Consider the following 21,260-nt stretch of genomic DNA (forward strand, 5'->3'; position numbering starts at 1 on the left):
TCTCGGCTCACCGGAACCTCCGCCTCCTGGGTTCAGGCAATTCTCCTGCCTCAGCCTCCTGAGCAGCTGGGATTACAGGCACGCGCCACCATGCCCAGCTAATTTTTTGTAGCTTTAGTAGAGACGGGGTTTCACCGTGTTGACCAGGATGGTCTCGGTCTCTTGACCTCGTGATCCACCCGCCTCGGCCTCCCAAAGTGCTGGGATTACAGGCGTGAGCCACCGCGCCCGGCGAGAAATGGATTTTTTAAGTAATCTCATCTTAGTCATCTCAGGTCTTTGTACAGGTTACATTTTTCTGTGAGCCTAACCTTACATACGCTTGTGCTTCCGAACATCCAGCATCTTCATGCCTCCTCCTCGATGCCTGTGGCTTCCCAGAATAACCTTTCTCCTCTGTGTTCCCCAGGCGTCTTTCCCATGGCGTGACTTGCATCCTATTTATCTTTATTTCTACTTATTTATCTTTTATTTATTTATTTCTCGTTAAACCGAGAGATTCTTCTAGAGAAGGGATTTCTTTGGTCAGGCATGGTGGCTCACACCTATAATCCCAGCACTTTGGGAGGCTGAGGTGAGTGGACCACCTGAGGTCAGGAGTTCGAGACCAGCCTGGCCAACATGGTGAAATCCCATTTCTACTAAAAAAAAAAAAAAAAAAAAAAAATTAGCCAAGCATGATGGCGGGCACCTATAATCCCAGCTACCTGGGAAGCTGAGGCACAAGAACCTCTTGAGCCCAGAAGGTGAAGGGTGCAATGAGTCAAGATCACACCACTGCATTCCAGCCTGGGTGACAGAGCAAAACTCTGCCTCATAAAAAGAGAAGGCATTTTTGTCCTGTTCCTCTTTACACCCTCAGCACCCACGGCAGTGGCACCCAGCATTTTCCCCAACATAGTATTCAATAAGGGTTTACTAAAGAAATATATCAAAGAATGAATAGATTAATTTATTAATCAGAAGGTGAAGGTAGCCAATGTGTTAGTGTAGTAAAATTGTGGTGGATATTTTATTACTTTATTCTTGTTATACTTATTAATTGATTTATTCTTGTTTTTTCTTATTACTTTATAAATTCTGGGACGTAATACCTTTCAACAAAAGGTAAACACTTATCCTTTGGGCTCCGGAAGCTGTTGCTGTTGCCTCAACCCTGCAAATGAGCTGTGGCAGCCCCAGAGGAGAGCTTGGAACAATGTGTGACAAGACGGCCAGGCTGACGAGGGGTGTAGGGAACACGTGGCCCTATGGTTTTTGATCCATGGCTGCATGTTCGAATCACTGGGGAGTTTCCAAAAATCCTAATGCTTGGATCCTGGCCTTTGATTCTGATATGATTACCTGGGATATGGCCTGGGATTCCAATGTGCAGCCAAGGTGAAGAACTATTGATGTGGAGAAAAACGGAAGGAAAGAGCAGGCTGGTTTCCTCCTAAACCTCATTACACTGGATGCTGCAGGAGCCCAGCTGGCTGCATTAGGAGATGCCGTCTATGCGGCCAGTCCATGCAGCCCTGCACTCCATTTCGTCCTGATTTCCCAGAGTGTCCTAACAAGTTATTGCTGAAATGTCCATCGTTTGGGAAGAGATCTTTCTGAACTTTGGCTGTGAAAAGTGGGGGTTCTGCTGATGGGGAGCACAACTTCGGTGGACTTGCAGCTGTGGGGGAGGGCGAAGGCGGGTCTCAGTCCCGGCTGTCCCTTCCTCCTACCATGATTAGGTTCGCTGCTGCTCTTCTGTAACGTTTTCCACCTTCAAATTTGTCTTAATGTTTGCCTTAAGCTGCATTCCCCCTTCTTCCTGGAACCCTAAACTTGACAAAGGCACTTCTGCCTCCAGATAAAATATAGGTATATTCTCTCTTTTTCTCCAGTATGCACCAGGACACCACAGGGTACGTCTGCCTCCTCATCCAGCCGGCCAAGAAATCAGACGCTGGGTGGTACACGTTGTCAGCCAAGAACGAAGCTGGCATCGTGTCGTGCACTGCCAGGCTGGATATATATGGTAAGTGTAGTGCTGTCTGTTGAACACCTGTATGCAACTGACAGCTTAAAAATCTTTCTGTAAAGATAGGTGGGCTGGGCAAGGTGGCTCGCAGCTGGAATCTCAGCACTTTAGGAGGCCGAGGCAGTTGGATCACCTGAGGTCAGGAGTTCGAGACCAGCCTGGCCAACATGGTGAAACCCCGTCTCTACTAAAAATACAAAAATTAGCTGGGGATGGTGGCAGGCACAGGTAATCCCAGCTCCTCAGGAAGCTGAGGCAGGAAAATTGCTTGAACCCAGGAGGCAGAGGTTGCAGTGAGCCGAGATTGCACCACTGCACTCCAGCCTGGGTGACAGAGCAAGACTCCATCCCCCCCTCCAAAAAAAAAAAAAAAAGGAGTAGCTCTATCTGTTACCTGATAGATGTCCCTGCTATTTATGGGTGCATAGCAGGTATTCCCTTTATTTAGTACCATACAGTAGAGGCTTCAGCCTGCCACTGCTCCCTAGGTCTAGTTTTTGGAGAAAATATATGGTTTTCTGGTTTTCTCCCTTATCCTAAGACTTGAGAAGAAACTAAACTGTGAAGGAAGCAGACACTAATATACTTTTCCCTGAAAAAGTCAGGGAGAAAGAGGCCAGTAGTGATATGTTCCTTAATCAAGGCTAAGTCCTTAACCATTTCCCCGTCTTCACCAACTGAGAAACTCCCTACCAATAGCCCTGAAACAGATGACTCTTATCCCAGTCCTGCCCTCCCGTGGCTGAGTTTCCAGGTCACTTTGTCCTAGCTGTCCTACCCCTCGCTCCTGTCCTGATTCCACAGCACCAACAATAGGAGGTGCTGTTTCCTCAGCTGGGACCTAGGATGGAGAAGGGGTGGAGGATTTGGGCTAGAATCAGTTCCCTTCCCTGCCACCACACCTTCCTGCCTTTCTGAGGAATAGGGACATGTAGGGCCCCCCTCTCTCTTCTAAAGGAGGGCTTCTAATCCTAGAAAGTACAGCAGTCCAGTTAAGATGTCAGAGCGAGCCGGGAAGGGCTAAGAGATGGAGGGGCTGGGAGGAGAGACTGTGCAAGAGCGGGCCTTACTGAGTGTCTGTCCTTTAGTGAAACGGCTCTAGGTTTGGTCCTCCAAATTGGATTTTTCTGAATTCACTCAGAGGTTTGTAGACTGAAAAACTGAATCGAGATAATGAAATCAACAAAGGATCAATTTCTAAATCTGAATGCTAGAAAGGGGTTCAGCTTTCCAGGATCCAGAGCATAAGAGTTCACCACCTAGGGAACCCCCTTCTCCACATCAAGATCCCCAGAAACCTAATCAGAAGATTGCCTGGTAATTTCTGAATCAGGGACCACAGCAGAGACTGCAGTTTGGGTGGATATCTCACTCAGGCCATGTTCAAACCTTAAAGTCGTGTCTGCTAAAAACAGCAGCACTTGACGAACATAGAAACTCTAATAAATACTGTCCCTGAGCCATGGCTGATTGTACCTACTTTTCAATCTTCTTGCTGGAACAATGACCTGATTAGGGTGGTGAGTAGGTAGGTAATGACCCATTAGGGTGATTAGGGTATGAGGTAGGTACTGCTCAGAAGGTGGAATCCATTATTTGGCTTTCATTTCTGCAGCTTGCTTGTCTCTATCTTTTGAGGTACCCTCCTTTGAGGGCCTGCAGCCCTCTATGCACGCCCCAAACAGACCTTCATGGTAGGTCGGGGTAAGGGGACAAGCTTGAGAAATCAGTCTAGTCACCCACTCTTCACTCTTTCATCTTATAGAATTCTTTCTCTTTCTTTCTTTCTCTCTCTCTCCTTCTTTCCTTCCTTTCTTTCTTCCTTCCTTCCCTCCCTCCCTCCCTCCCTCCTTCCTTCCTTTCTGTCTTTCTTTTGTTTTGAGATGGAGTCTCACTCTGTCACCCAGGCTGGTGGAGTGGTGGTGTGCTTTGGTGTGATCTTACCTTACTGCAACCTCTGCCTCCCGGGTTCAAGTGATTCTCCTGCCTCAGCCTCCCGAGTAGCTGGGATTACAGGTGTGCACCACCATGCCCAGCTAATGTTTGTATTTTGTAGAAACTGGGTTTCACCATGTTGGCCAGGCTGGTCTCAAACTCGTGAGTTCAAGTGATCTGCCCTTCTCGGCCTTCCAAAATGCTGGGATTACAGGTGTGAGCCACCGTACCTGGCCCCATCTCATAGGAATTTTAATCTCTCATTCATAGGATTCTAATCTCTAACTGAATTTGAATCATAGATTTTGCAATTAGGGGCTTAAGACATCACCGTCACAATTTCCCTATTCCCGGCAGGGAAGGCTTTATTACGCTTTTCTACAAATAGGGCAATTCGGACCCAGATATAGTTAAATGCCTTACCAAGAATCTGCAGGGAGCGTCAGGGTGAGGACAGAATGCACCTCTGCAGCATACCTGCTGGACTGCCTTCCTTTGATCGTAACACATTATTTGGTCCATTTTCCAGCTCAGTGGCACCATCAGATCCCACCACCCATGTCCATTCGGCCCAGCGGCAGTCGCTATGGATCTCTCACCAGTAAAGGACTTGACATATTTTCTGCCTTTTCCTCCATGGAAAGCACGATGGTGTATTCATACTCTTCTGGGAGTGTAGTGGAGAGTGATGAACTTTAAGAATGTCTGGGTGCCTGCTGTGTAAGGGAGCGGACTGCGGAGGGGAAAGGAGAACAAGCCGGACTCAGTGGTTTCCAAGCAACCGAAGTTGAGTAAGTTCCCACGCTGCCCGACCGGTGGCAAGAAGTGCTTTGAATAAGGCAGCTGGGGATTCTTGCAGTCTCAGCTGAGGGAGAAAGGGCTGTGCCTTCTAAAGATTCCAACAAAGATGTGAGAAGATAAAACAGATGAATCAAAGATGTCACACAATTGCCATCCACTGCTTTGGGAAAAAACTAGCATGCTCCCCTGGCCCCCGTTTTGTTAGGGATCTTAAGTACTAGGAGCAATTAGGAGCCGTATGCCTGGGCTGAGAGGAGTTAGGCAGTAGTGACCTTAGGATATAACTAACTTACCAAACAATGCCAAAAAGAAAGGTGGGGAGGTCACCATCACCTTTCATCGATTACATGTATAGCAGTAGCTTTGGCGAATTTACTAAATCAGCTTCCACGTAGCATTAGGAGGTCATGCCATACAACTCACATATGGAGACGAACACTTCTGATTTGTGTATCGTGGGTGTACTGAGCCACATACTAAGGTGTCAAAATGTGTTTGAGATTCCAAAAACTCACTCAGACACTTGATATTGCACAGTGCACTTATTCTGTGGCCAAAACATGGCCTCACCAGCTTGTCTGCACCATTTTCTTTTGGGTGGTGACTGGTTTTTTTCTGACTTTGCATATCCCTAGACACTAGAACTAAAGAGTTGTTAATAAACCAAGCAGAAAGAAACCTTCTGCGGGGTCACTTTTTAAACTACTAGCTTCAATTGCCACTTACAAAATGTGCAAGAGTCATCATTTGCCCATAAAATACACCTCATGCACTCCTACCCTTCTCCCCAAGAGTCTGAAAGTGTAGGAGGAGGGAAGCGATACAGACAAGGAGAGGAAATGATGGGAGAGTGTTGTTTTTGTCACTTGCCCCAGCAGAGCAGCGGTTTTGGAAGGAGAGCTCTTTAATAGCTTTGAAATGCTTTGAGATCATTGGACAAAGTGCATTTTCTATGTAGAAAATATTCTGCTAAGTGGAAAAGTTAGGGGAAAGGGGAATATGCATCTTTATTCTAATCACCAATTCAAACCCTGCCTCTTAAGGAATTTTTAGACTTAAGTTCACTGTGGTATCCCTAGTGCCTAGAAGAGTACCTAGCACAAAGTAGACATTCAATAAATATTTGCTGGATGAATGAATCTTATATTATTGTGTCTATTATAAGATAGCCTAATCTTATACTCTGCAGGAATATACAGCCCACACAGCAGTCCAAACACTGCCCTGGGAATGCGCCTCACAGCACAGTTTGCTCTAGGCTCTCCAGGGAAGTGAATTGCAGGTGTCTGTTATCAACTCCCTGTGCTCGAATCTCTAGTGCTGTCTGTGCCAAGCACCCTCAGCTGGCATTGTATTTGTGTGAACAGACAGTAAGTGCTTAGAAAGGCTTGAAACTTTCTTCACTTCAAGGCAAGGATTTCCAGTATAAAAATAAATTCATTCACTCGAGAAATCATTTGTATGTCTACTCTGTATGAGATGCTGTGCTAGATACTGCGGCAGATACAAAGATGTGAATAAGACACAGTCCCCGCCCTCAGGGAGCTCACAACCTGCTAGGGAAGGTAATATGTGAGGCATGTGGAATGCTGTTTCTTGAAGCAAAATAGAAGTTTTTAGTGGTCTTCATTCTATTTTTTCATAACTTTAAAAATCTTTCCAATCTTTATTTCTTAATAAAATAAAATGCCATAGGTTGCATCTCAAGCAATAATTATTTCAGTTATTCACACAATTATTAGATTCTGCTTTTTAAAAAATTTATTCAGTAACAGTAGTAAAATATAGGCAACCTTAATGGAATAGAATGCATTTCATGTGGAATCCAGTAAAATACTATTTCCATATTATGAGATCTCTTATAAACAAAGAGCACTTTCTCTTTTTTTCTTTTTTGAGATGGAGTCTTGCTCTGTCACCCAGGCTGCAGTGCAGTGCTGTGATCTCGGCTCACTGCAACCTCTGCCACCCAGGTTCCAGCGATTCTTCTACCTCAGCCTCCAGAGTAGCTGAGATTACAGGCACATCCCACCACGTCCAGCTAATTTTTGTATTTTTTATAGAGACCGGGATTCACTATGGTGGCCAGGCTGGTCTCAAACTCCTGACCTCAAGTGATCCACTCGCCTCGGCCTCCAAAAGTGCTGGGATTACATACGTAAGCCACTGCGCCCAGCTTAAAGAGCACCTTCTAACTTCATAATTGCTTTTAGATTGTACACTAGACCTCCCCATCACATCTACTTCTGTAAACCCTAGATAGTTCTCCCATGAAAGGATATTCTTCATCTCTGTGGGTCTTAGCTTTCTGAATTTTTTATTTCTTATTTTGCAGTGTTCAACAGAGCACTGGGATAAATAATACATTTGGCCACTAGGTGGCGCTGTCTAACCCCAAATATTAGCAGGTCTAAAAATTCCTGAAATTTTAGCTATTAGATTATATTAAGGCAGGGTTTCCCAAACTCAATACTACCGACCCTTTGGACTGGATAATTCTTTGTTATGTTGGACTGTCCTGTGCATTGTAGGATGTTTAGCAGCATCTCTGGCCTCTGCCTACTGGACATCCTTTCCACGGTTGTGGCAGCCCAAAATCTCTCCAGACACGGCCATGTGTTCCCTGAGAGGCCGAATACCCCTCTGTTGAGAACCACTGCGTCACACAAATCAGGGCCCTGCTTTAAGAATTCCATTAGAATTCAACCCAGCATGATGACTCATGCCTGTAATCCTGGCACTTTGGGAGGCCGAGGCAGGAGGATCACTTGAACCCAAGAGTTTGAGGCCAGCTTAGGCAACATAGTGAGACTCGATCTTCACAAAATATTAAATTTTTTAAAATCCCACTAGAATTCAATTACAATGAGGAATATTTGAATAAAAATGTTAGTTCCATTGGATGTGTTTGTTTTCAACATATCCAAAATCAGATTGATCTTCCCGTTATAAACTATTTTTCAACCTAGTTTAATGATTTTAGTTAATGGCACCATTGCATTCCTCATAATTCTCATAAGAAACATCCAAGTCAGTTTTTGCTTCCTCTGCCATATCAATAGGCAAGTTCTGCTAATTCTACTTCTATCATTCTTCTTATAGTCAGGATTTTCTTCCTTTCCCCTGCAGTGCTCCAGTTCACACTTCCATTACTGTCTTCACTTGCCCCTCAATACTTTTTTTTTTTTTTGAGATGGAGTCTTGCTCTCTTGCCCAGCCTGGAATGCAGCAGTAGCCTCAGCTCACAGCAACCTCCACCTCCCAGGTTCAAGCGAATCTCCTGCCTCATCCTCCCAAGTAGCTGGGAATACAGATGTAAGCCATTAATTTTTCATCAAATTAGCCATCAAAAATTAGCCTGGCTAATTTTTGTATTTTTAGTAGTGATGGGGTTTCACCAGGTTGGCCAGGCTGGTCTTGAACTCCTGACCTCAAGTGATCCACCCACCTTGGCCTCCCGAAGTCCTGGGATTACAGGCGTGAACCACCATGTCCGGCCACTTGCCCTCAATACTTCTGATTTAAACCATAGCATACTCCTTCCGGTCTTCGTGCCTCTAGTCCTGCTGTTTCTCCCTACTCAAACCCAGCCCAGATCTCAGTAGCAGATCATTCTTTGCAAAATACTGCTCCAGTTATATTAATATTATTTCCAAGTTTTCAAACCCCTAATGGCTAGCTGGAGCCAACTTAGGTACCAGCTGGCCTGCTCTGTGCTACCCTAATATGATCCCAAAGCTTTTCACCCATTACTCAGAAAAGTTCCCAACACAGCAGCAAACCTCACGCAGGCCCCTGCTTTCCAGCCACATGCCTTTCTTCTGCCTCTGCCTAGAAGGCTCTCTTCAGTCTCCATCTATGGAAGTCATCAGTTCCTTCAAGTCCATCTCAAATGCCATCACCTCCGATATATTTTAGGATCTCCCACACTCCAACCTAATAGAGTTCTACTTTCTTTGAAGCCATATACCAAATTCCTTGAGTCTGGAGGAAGAGAAGTTTACTTTCTACAATGTCTTTTGTTTGTTTTTGAGACAGAGTCTCACTCTGTCACCCAGGCTGGAGTGCAGTGGCCTGATCTCACTCATTGCAACCTCTCCCTTCTAGGTTCAAGCAATTCTCCTAGGTTCAAGCAATTACAGGTACCCCACCACCACCACGCCCGGCTAATTTTTGAAATTTTAGTAGAGACGTGGTTTCACCATGTTGGCCAGGCTGCTCTCAAACGCCTGACCTCAAGCAATCCACCAGCCTTGGCCTCCCAAAGTGCTGGAATTACAGGCATGAGCCACCACACTTGACCTGTACAGTTTTATATAGAATACAATCTCTGTGTACCTGCCTACCCGCCCTCTTACACTAGCCCACTCTTGCTTGCATTAGGTTTTAGCTACTGGTTGGTATGGACTGTGCCAGGAGTGTCTTCATGCCTTATATAGAGGAGGCACTCAATAAATATTTATTGACCTAATAGGAATTTTAAATTGTGTATAAGTAAGGATATTTCTATATAAAGTGAATTCGGTCTGAGCAGTGATTGTTAACTTTGGCTGCACATCAAGAGCTCCTGAGGCGCTTTTTAAAAATCTCAACACCCAGGCCATTTCCCAAATCAGTTGAGTCAGAAGCCCTGGGGTTGTGACACAGGCACTGGTATTTTTTAAAGCTTCCCAGGTGATTCCAATGAGCAGCCCAGGTTGAGAAGATAAAAAGAGATGAATGCATTTAAACGTTGATTTGGTCGTAGAACTTACTCGTAAAGGTCTGAAGGGATGCAGATGGCACAAGGCTGTGGTGTTGGAATCCATGAGGAAGGTACTGCCCTGGTTACATGTGCAATAGGCGCCTGGAAAATAGAAAGAAGCACATACCTTGGCTTTTTTAGACCCTACTATTTTGTGCTACATTCATTAGACATGCAGCATTCATGAAGCCCCAAAGGAAGCTCAGAACTCTGCAGAAAATGGATCAGGGAAAAATGGAAAGTTGATGCAATTTGCCTCGCCATTCATTTCAGAAATCTGTACAGATGCCCTAAAGCACCCTTCTCTCCAAGCAACTGGAGGGCTTTTTATAACTTAGTAAGTCGTGGCATTGGGATCAGAGGGAAAATGCAGAAAGAAAATGCACCATTAAAACCAAAACCGCCTTTCTGAGATGTATCACCCTTCACCAAACTGAGGGTTTACTCAGAATTTCCAAATAGCAGAGCTGGTTTAAATGCATCCTTCTCTTTTTATTCATTTAACTTTTGTAGGCATTCAATAGGAAAATGTAGTCAATAAACAAGCAGCAAGTAGACTTAGGGCCTCAAAAGACACGTGCCAGGAAGAATCATTCCCAGAGGAGTCAAAAGATGACTTTGGTAAGGACAGTTTCACCTGGATAATCCTCAAATGATAAATGGGTTGCGCTCCACATATTCATGTGTAAAGTGGTTGTTTAAAACCGAGACTATATTTCCTTACACACATATCACCCAGCGCTAGATTCCCAAGTGAATCCAGAAAAACTCATCTAATTCATGACTGATTACAGCACAGAAATACCTCCAGTTGCTGCATCTCACATCACTGTGCTTCACAGATACCGCGGTTTTTACAAACTGAAAGTCGGTGGCCACCCTGCGAGAACCCGCGCTCTCGCTGCCTGTTTCTGTGTCGCATTTTGGTAATTCTGGCAACAATTCAAAATGTCATCATCATCTTACAGTTATGATTATCTGTGATTAGGCATCTTCGATGTTGCTATTATAATTGCTTTGGGTCACCATGAACTATACCCATAGAAAATTTAATCGCTACATGTTGTGTGTGTTCTGACAGCTCTACCAACCGGCTGTTCCCGCATCTCTCTCCCTCTCCTTGGACCTCCCTAGTCACTGAGACTCAGCAATATTGAAATTAGGACAATTAATAACCCTACATGGGCCTCTAAGTGTTCAAGTGAAAGAGTAGTACATCTCTCACTTTAAATCAAAAGCTAGAAATGATTGAGCTTTGAGAGACAGGCACGTCAAAAGCTGAGCTAAGCCACAGGCTAGGCCTCCTGCGCCTGTTAGCCAAGTTGTGAATGCAAAGGAAAAGTTCTTGAAGAAATGTATAAGTGCTGCTCCAATGAACACAAAAATGATAAGAAAGCAAAACAGTCTTATTGCTGATATGGAGAAAGTCTGAGTGGTCTGGATGGAAGATCAAACCAGCCACAACATTCGCATAAGCCAAAGCCTAGTTCAGAGCAAGGTCTTAATTCTCTTCAGTTCTGTGAAGGCTGAGAGAGGTGAGAAAGCACAGAAGGAAAGTTGGAAGCCAGCAGAGGTGGGTTCATGAGGTTTAAGGAAAGAAGCCATCTCTGTAACATGAACGTACACGGTGAAGCAGCAAGCGCTGATGGAGAAGCTGCAGCAAGTTATCCGGAAGATCTGGCTGAGATCATTGATGAAGGTGGCTGCACGAAAGAACAGATTCTGGTTTTTTATTTTTTGAGACAGAGTCTCACCCTGTCTCCCAGGCTGGAGTATAGTGGTGCAATCTCGGCTCACTACGTCCCAGCTTCAAACGACTCTCCTGCCTCAGCCTCCTGAGTAGCTGGGACTACAGATGCGTGCCACCACTCCCTGCTAGTGTTTTGTTTTGTTTGTATTTTTAGTAGAAATGGGGTTTCACCATGTTAGCCTGGATGGTTTCGATCTCCTGGCCTGGTGATCTACCCACCTTGGCCTCCCAAAGTGCTGTGATTACAGGCGTGAGCCACCGTGCCCGGCCAAAACAACGGATTTTCAATGTAGATGAAACAACCTTGTGTTGAAAGATGTCATCTGCGACTTTCATAGTTAGAGAAGAGAAGTCAATGCCTGGCTTCCAAGCTTCAAAGGACAGGCTGACTCTCATTAGTGGCTAATCCAGCTGGTGACTTTAAGTTGAAAACAATGCTCATTTACCATTCTGAAAATCCTCGGGCTCTTAAGAATTGTGCTAAATCTACTCTGCCTGTGTTCTGTAAATGGAAAAACAAAGCCTGGTTGACAGCTCATCTGTTTATGGTGTGATTGACTGAATATTGTCAGCCCACTGTTGAGACTCAAAAAAAAGTTTCCTTTCAAAATATTACTGCTCATTGACAATGCACCTGGTCACCCAAGAGCTCTGATGGACACGTATAAGAAGATTAATGTTGTTTTCATGCCTGCTAATACAACATCCATTTTTTATCCAGCCCATGGATCAGGGAGTCATTTCGACATCCAAGTTTTATTATTTATGAAACTTTTTATTATTATTTATTTATTTATTTCTTAAGGCTCTAGTTGCCACAGATAGTGATTCCTCAGATGGATCTGGGCAAAGCAAATTGAAAAGCTTCTGGAAAAGATTCACCATTCTAGATGCCATTAAGAACATTCATGATTCATGGAAGGTCAAAATAGCAACATAACAGGAGTTTGGATGAATTTCATTCCAGCCCTCATGGATGACCAAGAGGTTCAAGACTTTAGTGGAGCAAGTCACTGCAGATGTGATGGAAATAGCAAGAGAACTAGAATTAGTAGTGGAGCCTGAAGATGGGACGGAATTGCTGCCGTTTCATGATCAAACTTGAGCAAATAAGTTGCTTCTTATGGATGAGCAAGAAAAGTGGTTTCTTGAGATAGAAACTATGCCTGGTGAAGATGCTATAAACATTGTTGAAATAACAACAAAGAATTTAGAGTGTAACATAACCTTTGTTGATAAAGGAGCAGCAGGGATTGAGAGGATTTATTCTAATTTTGAGGGAAGTTCTACTGCGGGTAAAGTACATTGCATGCTACAGAGAAATCATTTATGAAAGGAAAAGTCAATCAATGCAGCAAACTTCACAGTTATTTTAGGAAATTGCCATAGCCACTGTAACATTCAGCAACCACCACCCTGATCAGTCAGCAGCCATCAGCATCAAGGCAAAACCCTCTGCCAGCAAAAAGATTACGAGTCTGTGATGGCTCAGATGATTGTTAGCCTTTTTTTTTAGCCATAAACTTTTTTCATTGGTTTTTATTTGTTGTTGTTGTTTTTGAGACAGGGTCTGGCTCTGTCACCGAGGTTGCTGTGCAGTGATGCCATCTCGGCTCACTGTAACCTCTGCCTCCCGGGCTCAAGCCATATTCCCACCTCAGCCTCTCAAATAGCTGGGACTATAGGCATGCACCACAGTACCTAGTTAATTTTTTAAAGTTTTTGTGGAGCCAAGGTCTCACTGTGTTGCCCAGGCTTGTCTCAAACTCCTGGGCTCAGGCGATGTGCCCGCTTGGGCCTCTCAGAGTGCTGGGATTACAGGTGTGAGCCGCCATGCCCAGCCAAAGTATTCTTTAATTAAGGTATGTACATTGTTTTTTAGACACAGTGCTATTGCACATTTAATAGACTACAGTCTAAACGTAACTTTTATATGCACTGCGAAAGCAATAAAGTTATGTAACTAGCTTTATTGTCTGGAACAGAGCTCTCAGTATCTCTGAGGCATACCTGTACCTATCACACTGGATTGGGTTATGGTCTCAAGAACAGGGAACTGGTCAAAGCAGTGAATAATAGAAGAAAGACTACTTCCTCTTCCTTTTTGGTGCCTATGGTGTGTCCGAGCTAGAGTGTCTATGATCCTTTCTGCATCTAGCCTTCATTCTGTGTTTTTTCTCCCCAGGTGCCCTGTGCCCATTTTCTATAATCTCACTGTGTAGCTCATGCCATTTCATCCCTCCCCAAGGCCTGCCAGGGTGCTTCATGCCCCACAATGACTTAACTCCAGTTCCATGCATCTTGGCTTGGTATCCAGAAGAAAGCAGTCCAGTTGAATCAGTTCCAAATGCCCAAGAGTCTCTTAACTTCACAGAGGTGCTGAATCTTTAAAAGCAATTGCTTTCTCACTCCCATCAACTTCTATTCGATAAAATTGCTGGCAGAGTTTTTTAAAAAATCAAGCTGTAAGGGGAAATCGAGGGAACTGACTCAGAAACTCAAAGTGTTCCTGCTGATCACAGCCTCTTCCTTTCTTCCTTCTCCACGTGCTCCCAAAGTACCTTCCAAGTTGGGACCTTGAGTTTATTTGCATATGGGCTATTTCTAAGTCAGTTGTAAACTCAAAACTGCCAGGAAAACCATAAATGTAGGCAAACTTACTCATAATAGCCTTTATACAGGGTCCCTTCCAGAGTCCTTGGGTAGCCTGCATTGAAAATATTTCCACTAATGGTTGAGCTGAAAATAAATGTGCCTATCAGTAAAAGAATAGTCACTTAGACTTCAATAGAGTCAAAGCCCTTATAATCACCAATAGCCTTGTCTTGTTTTAAGTGGATCAATATTTCAGAAAGTTCACTACTGAGGCATTGCTTGAAGAATGCCAAGCATCTTCTAAACTTTGACAATGCAATGGTCATCAGTATGCCAAAAATTTGCTAATATCATGCTTTTAAAAATCTGTGCAGTGCAAAAAAAATTGCATATTTGCTAAAAATATGTTTACCTCTTATTTCTGTCTAATTAAATTAGTTAGCATGCTTGGTATTATAGAACCATAAACAAGCTGCCTTTGGTTAATATGTACATAATAGCCATTTTAAATTCCCAAGAGAAATAGCCTTGAACTTGCAAGAAAGAGAAGGAGCACACTTTTCAGTCCTTTGAGAATTGTACCATAAATGCTGGGTATTGAAAATGGCTGTGCTGCTACAAACACCAAATCCCTGGAAGATTTTAAAATATAAGTGAATAGAAACTGTTTCTCTAATAATGAAAATTAAAATATTTCAACATTATTTGACAATGTATTTTAACGCTGAAATAAATGTAGAAACTAGTTATAGTTTCCAGGTTTAAAGATTACTTTTTAATAATGAACCAATTTTTTAAAAATGTCTTAGAACTGATAAGAGCAGATATTACACTTGATCTTAGTTAGCTAAAGGGCCAAGAAGCAATTGAACCAATTTTTTTTCTTTTCTTTTTTTTTTTTTTTTTTGAGACAGAGTCTCACTGTGTCACCCAGCCTGGAGTGCAGTGGTGCAATCTCAGCTCACTGCAACCTCCACCTCCCAGGTTCAAGTGATTCTCCTGCCTCAGCCTCCCAAATTTCTTTTTTTTTTTTTTTTTTGAGACAGAGTCTTGCTGTGTCGCCAGGTGCCAGGCTGGAGTGCAGTGGTGTGAGCTTGGCTCACTGCAACTTCTGCCTCCCAGGTTCAAGCAATGCTCCTGCCTCAGCCTCCCAAGTAGCTAGGACTACAGGCACACACTACCACGCCCAGCTAATTTTTGTATTTTTTAATAGAGATGGGGTTTCACCATGTTGGCCAGGATGGTCTCGATCTCTTGACCTCGTGATCTGCCCGCCTCGGCCTCCCAAAGTGCTGGGATTACAGGCATGAGCCACCACGCCCTGCCCCAAATTTTTAAATGTACAAATGTGTTTTACTTTTTTTTTTTTTTTGAGACAGTCTCACTGTATTGCCCAGGCTGGAGTGCAGTGGCACAATCTCGGCTCACTGCAACCTCTGGCCCCCGTGTTCAAGTGATTCTCCTGCCTCAAGCCATCCTCCCACCTCAGTCTCCCAAGTAGCTGGGATTACAGGTGTGCGCCACCCACGCCTGGCTAATTTTTTGTATTTTTGGTAGAGACGGGGTTTTGCCATGTTGGCCAGGCTGGTCTCCAATTCCTGAGCTCAGGCGATCTGCCCACCTTGGCCTCCCAAAGTACTGGGGTTACAGGCGTGAGCCATCACCCTGGGCCTTATTTGACATTTAAAACTGATTTTAAAAAAGTGATTCTTATTTAAATTGTGTAAATTACTACATGTGTTATAACCTGATGAAAATATCTCTACAGCAACAGAAAGATAACTGGATTTTTGTTTTCATTCTTAAATCCTTCTTAACTGAAAACAGAGACACTTTAAAAAATGGGATTTAGGGAGGTGGAGGTTGCGGTGAGCCAAGATCGCACCGTTCTACTCCAGCCTTGGCAACAAGAGTGAAACTCCGTCTCAAAAAAAAGGAGGGGTGGATTTAAAGATGGAGAGGCACAGTTTGACAGTTTGGACTGGAAATTCATGGAGATATGAATATAGTCTTGTTAAAATAGGAGGTGTTTTCATACTCACAAGAAACATAATTTTTTTTTTTTTTTTTTTTTTGAGACGGAGTTTCACTCTTGTTACCCAGGCTGGAGTGCAATGGCGCGATCTCGGCTCACCGCAACCTCCGCCTCCTGGGTTCAGGCAATTCTCCTGCCTCAGCCTCCTGAGTAGCTGGGATTACAGGCATGCGCCACCATGCCCAGCTAATTTTTGTATTTTTAGTGGAGACGGGGTTTCACCCTGTTGACCAGGATGGTCTCGATCTCTTGACCTCGTGATCCGCCCGCCTCGGCCTCCCAAAATGCTGGGATTACAGGCGTGAGCCACCGCGCCCGGCCTAACATAAATTATTTTTATATAGCTAGCATGGTAAAAGTAATTTCTCAATATTCCAAAACTCCAAAAAATTCAGTGTTTCTACACAGATTCAATGAGTTATCAGCAAATGAGACAGATTTCTATACTTCCCTCACAGCTTCTATTGTAAGAACCCAGTGCCTGTGTACTGGTATTGACCATAGTTGTCATTACCAAAAGATGACTCAATGTGTATGCGTATACAGTATAAAAGTTTTACTGCATGTCTTAAGGAGAGTAAAAATCCTAGAATGATTCAAGTGAGAAAATTTGAATGCAACTATATTTTAACACAATATTGGTAAAAACACGTTCCAGTATTTTGATTTCAGAGACATCCTCTTTTATGATTTTCACTTAGTTTTTAAAACAATTAGCATTAAATTTCCTGACCTAATCTTCTCTTTTCATTATCTCCCTGTCCAGATAAAAATTTGTAGAATATTTAATAATATTAGGAGACCTTCTTCGTTCATAAATTCTTATGTGAATTCTAAGGAGGATTTTAGTCATTCAGCTGAGTTTAGATAGATACTCTAATATTTTCATAACTCTGGGGTCTCTGTTTCTTTAGCTGTAAAATGAGCAAAGTACTTGAGGTTTTCTGAGGATGGAGGGTTAGGATAAATAAATAAATAAATATTTATGAAGAGTTTGGACACCTCCCAAAAAAAGTGGTAGCAGTTTTTAAAATATATATATTTTTAAATGTTTTTAATGTTTAAAATATTTTTCTCCAAAGTAAATAGTTAACTTGTTTAAAAAGTTCACATTTCTTTCCTGCCCACTACTTTGTCCTTCCTTAGAAGGGTAGTACACAATGATGGGATTTCTTCTTCCCAGATGGCATGCAGCAAAGAAATAAATGGAAAACCTAAAAAAAAAAAAAAAAGAAAGAAATCAAATGGATTTCAAGAACTATCCTGTCTGCTTTCTGTAGGCAGATTCCAGGGAAATTTACTTCAGCATAGGTAGAATAGCCTAGGGGAATTTTGACTCCTGCGTCTATGATTGAAGCTAGTGGAAATGATGACTCCACTGTGCAGAGAAATAGCAAGGGAATTTCTGCATTCCTTTCTAGAATAAGTAGTTCAGAGCAACTCCACAGTACTGTTCCAAATCCTAGTGAAGAAGCATCCCATGCCAGCCTCTCAGTGGCCTTATGTTGAAATGAATCAGCTTTAGAATACCTGGTATACGTGGACCCTCAAAAATAAGCATATCCTTTGGTCTCTGTTTTTGCATTCTCAGCTACCTCAAGCCCGAATTTAATCCTGTTGATTCACATAAAGACTGACAAATGATGTACATGTGCATCCACACCCAGCACCCACACACACACAAACACACACACAATTCAAGTAAGGAGACGTGGAGCACTCACAGCTAACTTAATTCAACCAAAATCAAGTGACATCTCATAACGCTTTTTCTTTCTCTCCTTGCGTGAGTTCCTTCCACTTGAAAACACACCAGACCCCAGAAGACTTGCAAAAATGGTATGCTTCCATCTCAGGAAGCTGGAGTCAACTTATTTTCTAGAGTACTTTTTTTTTGGTTATTGACATCTTAATGCAAAAGCCATTATAGTGGCCATTTTGAAATGTGTGCATTGCATAAACTGTATATTTCGCCTCTCTAACTAGAAAGCGATGAATAGATCTTGGCTTTTATCCCTGTTCCTCCACATCATGCATGTGAAGACCTACTGTGGAACTGAAAACCAGTGATCATTTAAGCCAAAATGTCTGTGTGCATACATCGCGTCCTTCCTCGGAAGGCATACGGTACTGTAGTCTGGTAGAACACGTCATCTACATGACATCTGTTGCTGTTCCCTAGTAGTGCTTTCTTAAAGATTTGTTGGGATTGTGTTTTGTTTGGAAACTTTGCAATTAGAAGAATAAAAATTAAAATTATGAATCAGAATTTAATATAAGCTGGATGGTTTTAAAGGCAATTTAAAAGATGTGATGGACTGTTTCTTTACGCATTAAATAAAATTTTATTTATTCTCAATTCATTGTTGGGTTTGTTTTGCATTTTTTTTTTTTGGTCCCACTCTTGGTATTCTGTGTTCTGTTATGTGATGGTCAGTCAGGTGTGTCCATGAGAGGAGTCATAGGAGAGGCTCATGAAAACAAACTTTGTTGTACTCACAGATCCTAGAAACAGGAGGCACGTGGCGTCATGCAGAGCCCCATGGGGAGGCACCAGCTTCGGTCAGGAGGCAGAAGGGGCGGGAGCAAGTTGAGAGGCTAGGCCACGGCCCTTACTGGAGTTTCTGTGAGAAAGGCAAGGATGGGCAGGATTGGCTTGTTTAAATAAATTGGACAGGCTCTAAGGAGAGGTCCCTAGCTGCCTACTACCTGGCCCTGAGATAATTAAGGCAGGTGAATATTATCTCCTGGTGTGTACAGGCCAGATTTCTGGATTGGGAAGTCTGCATACCAAAGGCAAGCTTTCCTTTGAACCCTTTTCTGTCCTTAAAAATTGGCCAACCTTAAGAGGGGCTGTCTCTCCCCAACCAGAAGAGTGTTTTGTTGTTGTTATTTTTGTTTTAAGAGACAGTCTCATTCTTTCACCCAGGCTGGAGTGCAGTGGTACTCGTAACCTCAAAAACTCCCGGGCTCAAGCAATCCTCCCACTTCAGCCTCCCAAATAGCTAGGATTACAGGTGCAAGCCATCATGCCAAGCTAAGTTCTAATTTTTTTTTGTAGAAACAGGGTCTCACTATGTTGCGCAGCTGGTCTCAAACTCCCGGGCTCAAGTGAGCCTCCTGCCTCAGCCTCTCAAAGTTCTGAGATTGCAGGAAGAAGCCACCATACCCAGCCCAGAAAGGTTTTTTAAATGTTAAAACAGCATAATATACAGAATTTTTTTAAATTAAACAGTATATTTAGTATATGAAATAGCTTAGTAAGTTCTTGTTTTCCGGAGCAGTAATTGGCTGCATAACAATGTTTTAGTCAATCACCTATAGCTACTGCTCGACTTACGACTACGATTGGTTCCAACAGACCAGTCGTAACACGATTTGATCGTAAGTTGAGTAGGCTATATGTACAGTACTGTGAAATGATGTTATAAAAATCTTTAAGTCATATTTTATCATAATTTTCTTTCATTATTGTTATACATCATAATTTTCTTTGTTCATTTTATGCCATTTGTATCATCTCTACACCATTTTGTTTCTTATTTTTACATTCGTCAGGTTTAAGTAAAACACTGCATTACCAGTACAACTGGTTTAATATTTGCAAAACATACAAAATTACAAAATACAGGTGCATATAAAAATACAAAATACAGGTGTAAAAAATACCATAGGAAATATTTTCCCAATTGCAAAACATATCAAAATATATAAACATGTACGAAACATTTTATTGGCCGCTGGTGCTTCGCTGCAGATCATTGATGTCGTCATCTGAGGCAGCAGTTGGCGTTACCAGAGTTGGTTTTTTCATAAACATGGTGAACTTTGTCTGAATTGTATGTTTCTTTTTTCTTCATAAATTTCACGATACGGATGAAACACATCGTGCGCCACCCGTTCAATCCTTGCAAATCGTTCGATGTTTGGGTCCATTGCTTCGAAATGTATAAGAAGTTTACTCAGTAAAGATAAACCGTCTGATAATCCCTTAGTGGTGAACTTTCTTTCTGGCTCCTCCTCTTCTTTCTCTGCTTCTCTTCTTTCTTCTTCCGCCACTCTTTCTTCTTCCAGTTCGATTAGCTCTTCATTTGTAAGTTCTCCGGATTCTTTGTCTAGCAACTCTTCGACATCTTCCATCTCACACTCCAAAGAAAGGTCTTTAGCGAGTTTTACTATTTTTTCCCGAATTGTTTCAAGTTCATGTTCACTGTCAAATCCGTCAAAATCATTAACATAGCCCTTAGCACAATTTTTCCAGATGCCATTCATGCACTTTGTCGTCACAGCCTCCCAGGCGGTAGCAATATTCTTGATACACATCAAAATGTTGTAGTGTTTCCAAAAATCTACAGCAGAGCAGTCGTGGCTAGCGATTGTGGTCGTAAGTTGCATAGGTCGTAAGTCGATCAATACCTGTATATGACAGTGGTCTCTTAAGCTTATAACAGAGTTGAAAAGCTCCTATCACTTAGTGACTTTGTAGGTAACAGGTATGGTTGTGCTCTGTGTCCCCTCCCAAATCTCACTTTGAATTGTAATTCCCATAATCCCCATGTGTCAAGGGCGGCACCAGGTGGAGGTAATTGAATCATGGGGGCAGTTTCCTCCATACTGTTCTCATGATGAGTGAGTCTCACGAGATCTGATGGTTTTATAAGAGTCTAGCTTTTCCCTTGCTGGCACTCATTCTCCCTCCTGCTGTCCTGTGAAGTGGTGCCTTCTGCCATGATTGTAAATTTCTTGAGGCCTCCCCAGCCATGTGGAACCGTGAGTCAGTTAAACCTCTTTTCTCGTTTTTTTTTTTTTTTTTTTTTTTTTTTGAGACAGTTTTTGGCTCTTGTTACCCAGGCTGGAGTGCAATGGCACGATCTCGGCTCACCGCAACCTCCGCCTCCTGGGTTCAGGCAATTCTCCTGCCTCAGCCTCCTGAGTCGCTGGGATTACAGGCACACGCCACCATGCCCAGCTAACTTTTTGTATTTTTAGTAGAGACGGGGTTTCACCGTGTTGACCAGGATGGTCTCAATCTCTTGACCTCGTGATCCACCCGCCTCGGCCTCCCAAAGTGCTAGGATTACAGGCTTGAGCCACCGCGCCCGGCCAAACCTCTTTTCTTTATAAGTTACCCAGTCTTGGTTATTTCTTCATAGCAGTGTGAGAATGGACTAATACAGTAACATGACATCATAGCACATTACTCAACATGTCTCTAGTGATGCTAGTATAAACAAACCAACTGCTCGATTTGAATATGCAATTGCATATTCAAACAATTGCACATACAACTATGTACAGTACGTAATACTTGATAATGAAAATAAACAACTATATTACTGGTTTATGTATCTATTATACCATACTTTTTATCTTATTTTAGAGTGTA

At 42.8% G+C, this 21,260-nt stretch overlaps 2 protein-coding genes across 12 annotated transcripts in view; one reads left to right on the forward strand and one right to left on the reverse strand.

Moving 5' to 3' along the window:
• Nucleotides 1-6,203, forward strand: part of MYPN (myopalladin) — a 129,165-nt gene extending 122,962 nt beyond the window's left edge. For all 11 annotated transcript variants that reach the window (XM_032252613.1, XM_032252609.1, XM_032252606.1 and 8 more), the window contains 2 exons: nt 1,878-2,011; nt 4,479-6,203. In XM_032252613.1, coding sequence (XP_032108504.1) covers nt 1,878-2,011; nt 4,479-4,648 — 304 coding nt within the window. In that variant the 3' untranslated portion in view covers nt 4,649-6,203. The remainder of the gene's footprint in view (nt 1-1,877; nt 2,012-4,478) is intronic.
• Nucleotides 6,204-9,507: 3,304 nt separating this feature from the next.
• Nucleotides 9,508-21,260, reverse strand: part of ATOH7 (atonal bHLH transcription factor 7) — a 33,250-nt gene continuing 21,497 nt past the window's right edge. The window contains exon 2 of the transcript XR_004261039.1: nt 9,508-9,596. The gene's annotated coding sequence lies outside the window, so the exon portion shown is untranslated. The remainder of the gene's footprint in view (nt 9,597-21,260) is intronic.

Source organism: Sapajus apella, unplaced genomic scaffold (assembly GCF_009761245.1).
Source record: "Sapajus apella isolate SASKATOON/1434 unplaced genomic scaffold, GSC_monkey_1.0 scaffold78, whole genome shotgun sequence".
Taxonomy (NCBI): domain Eukaryota; kingdom Metazoa; phylum Chordata; class Mammalia; order Primates; family Cebidae; genus Sapajus; species Sapajus apella.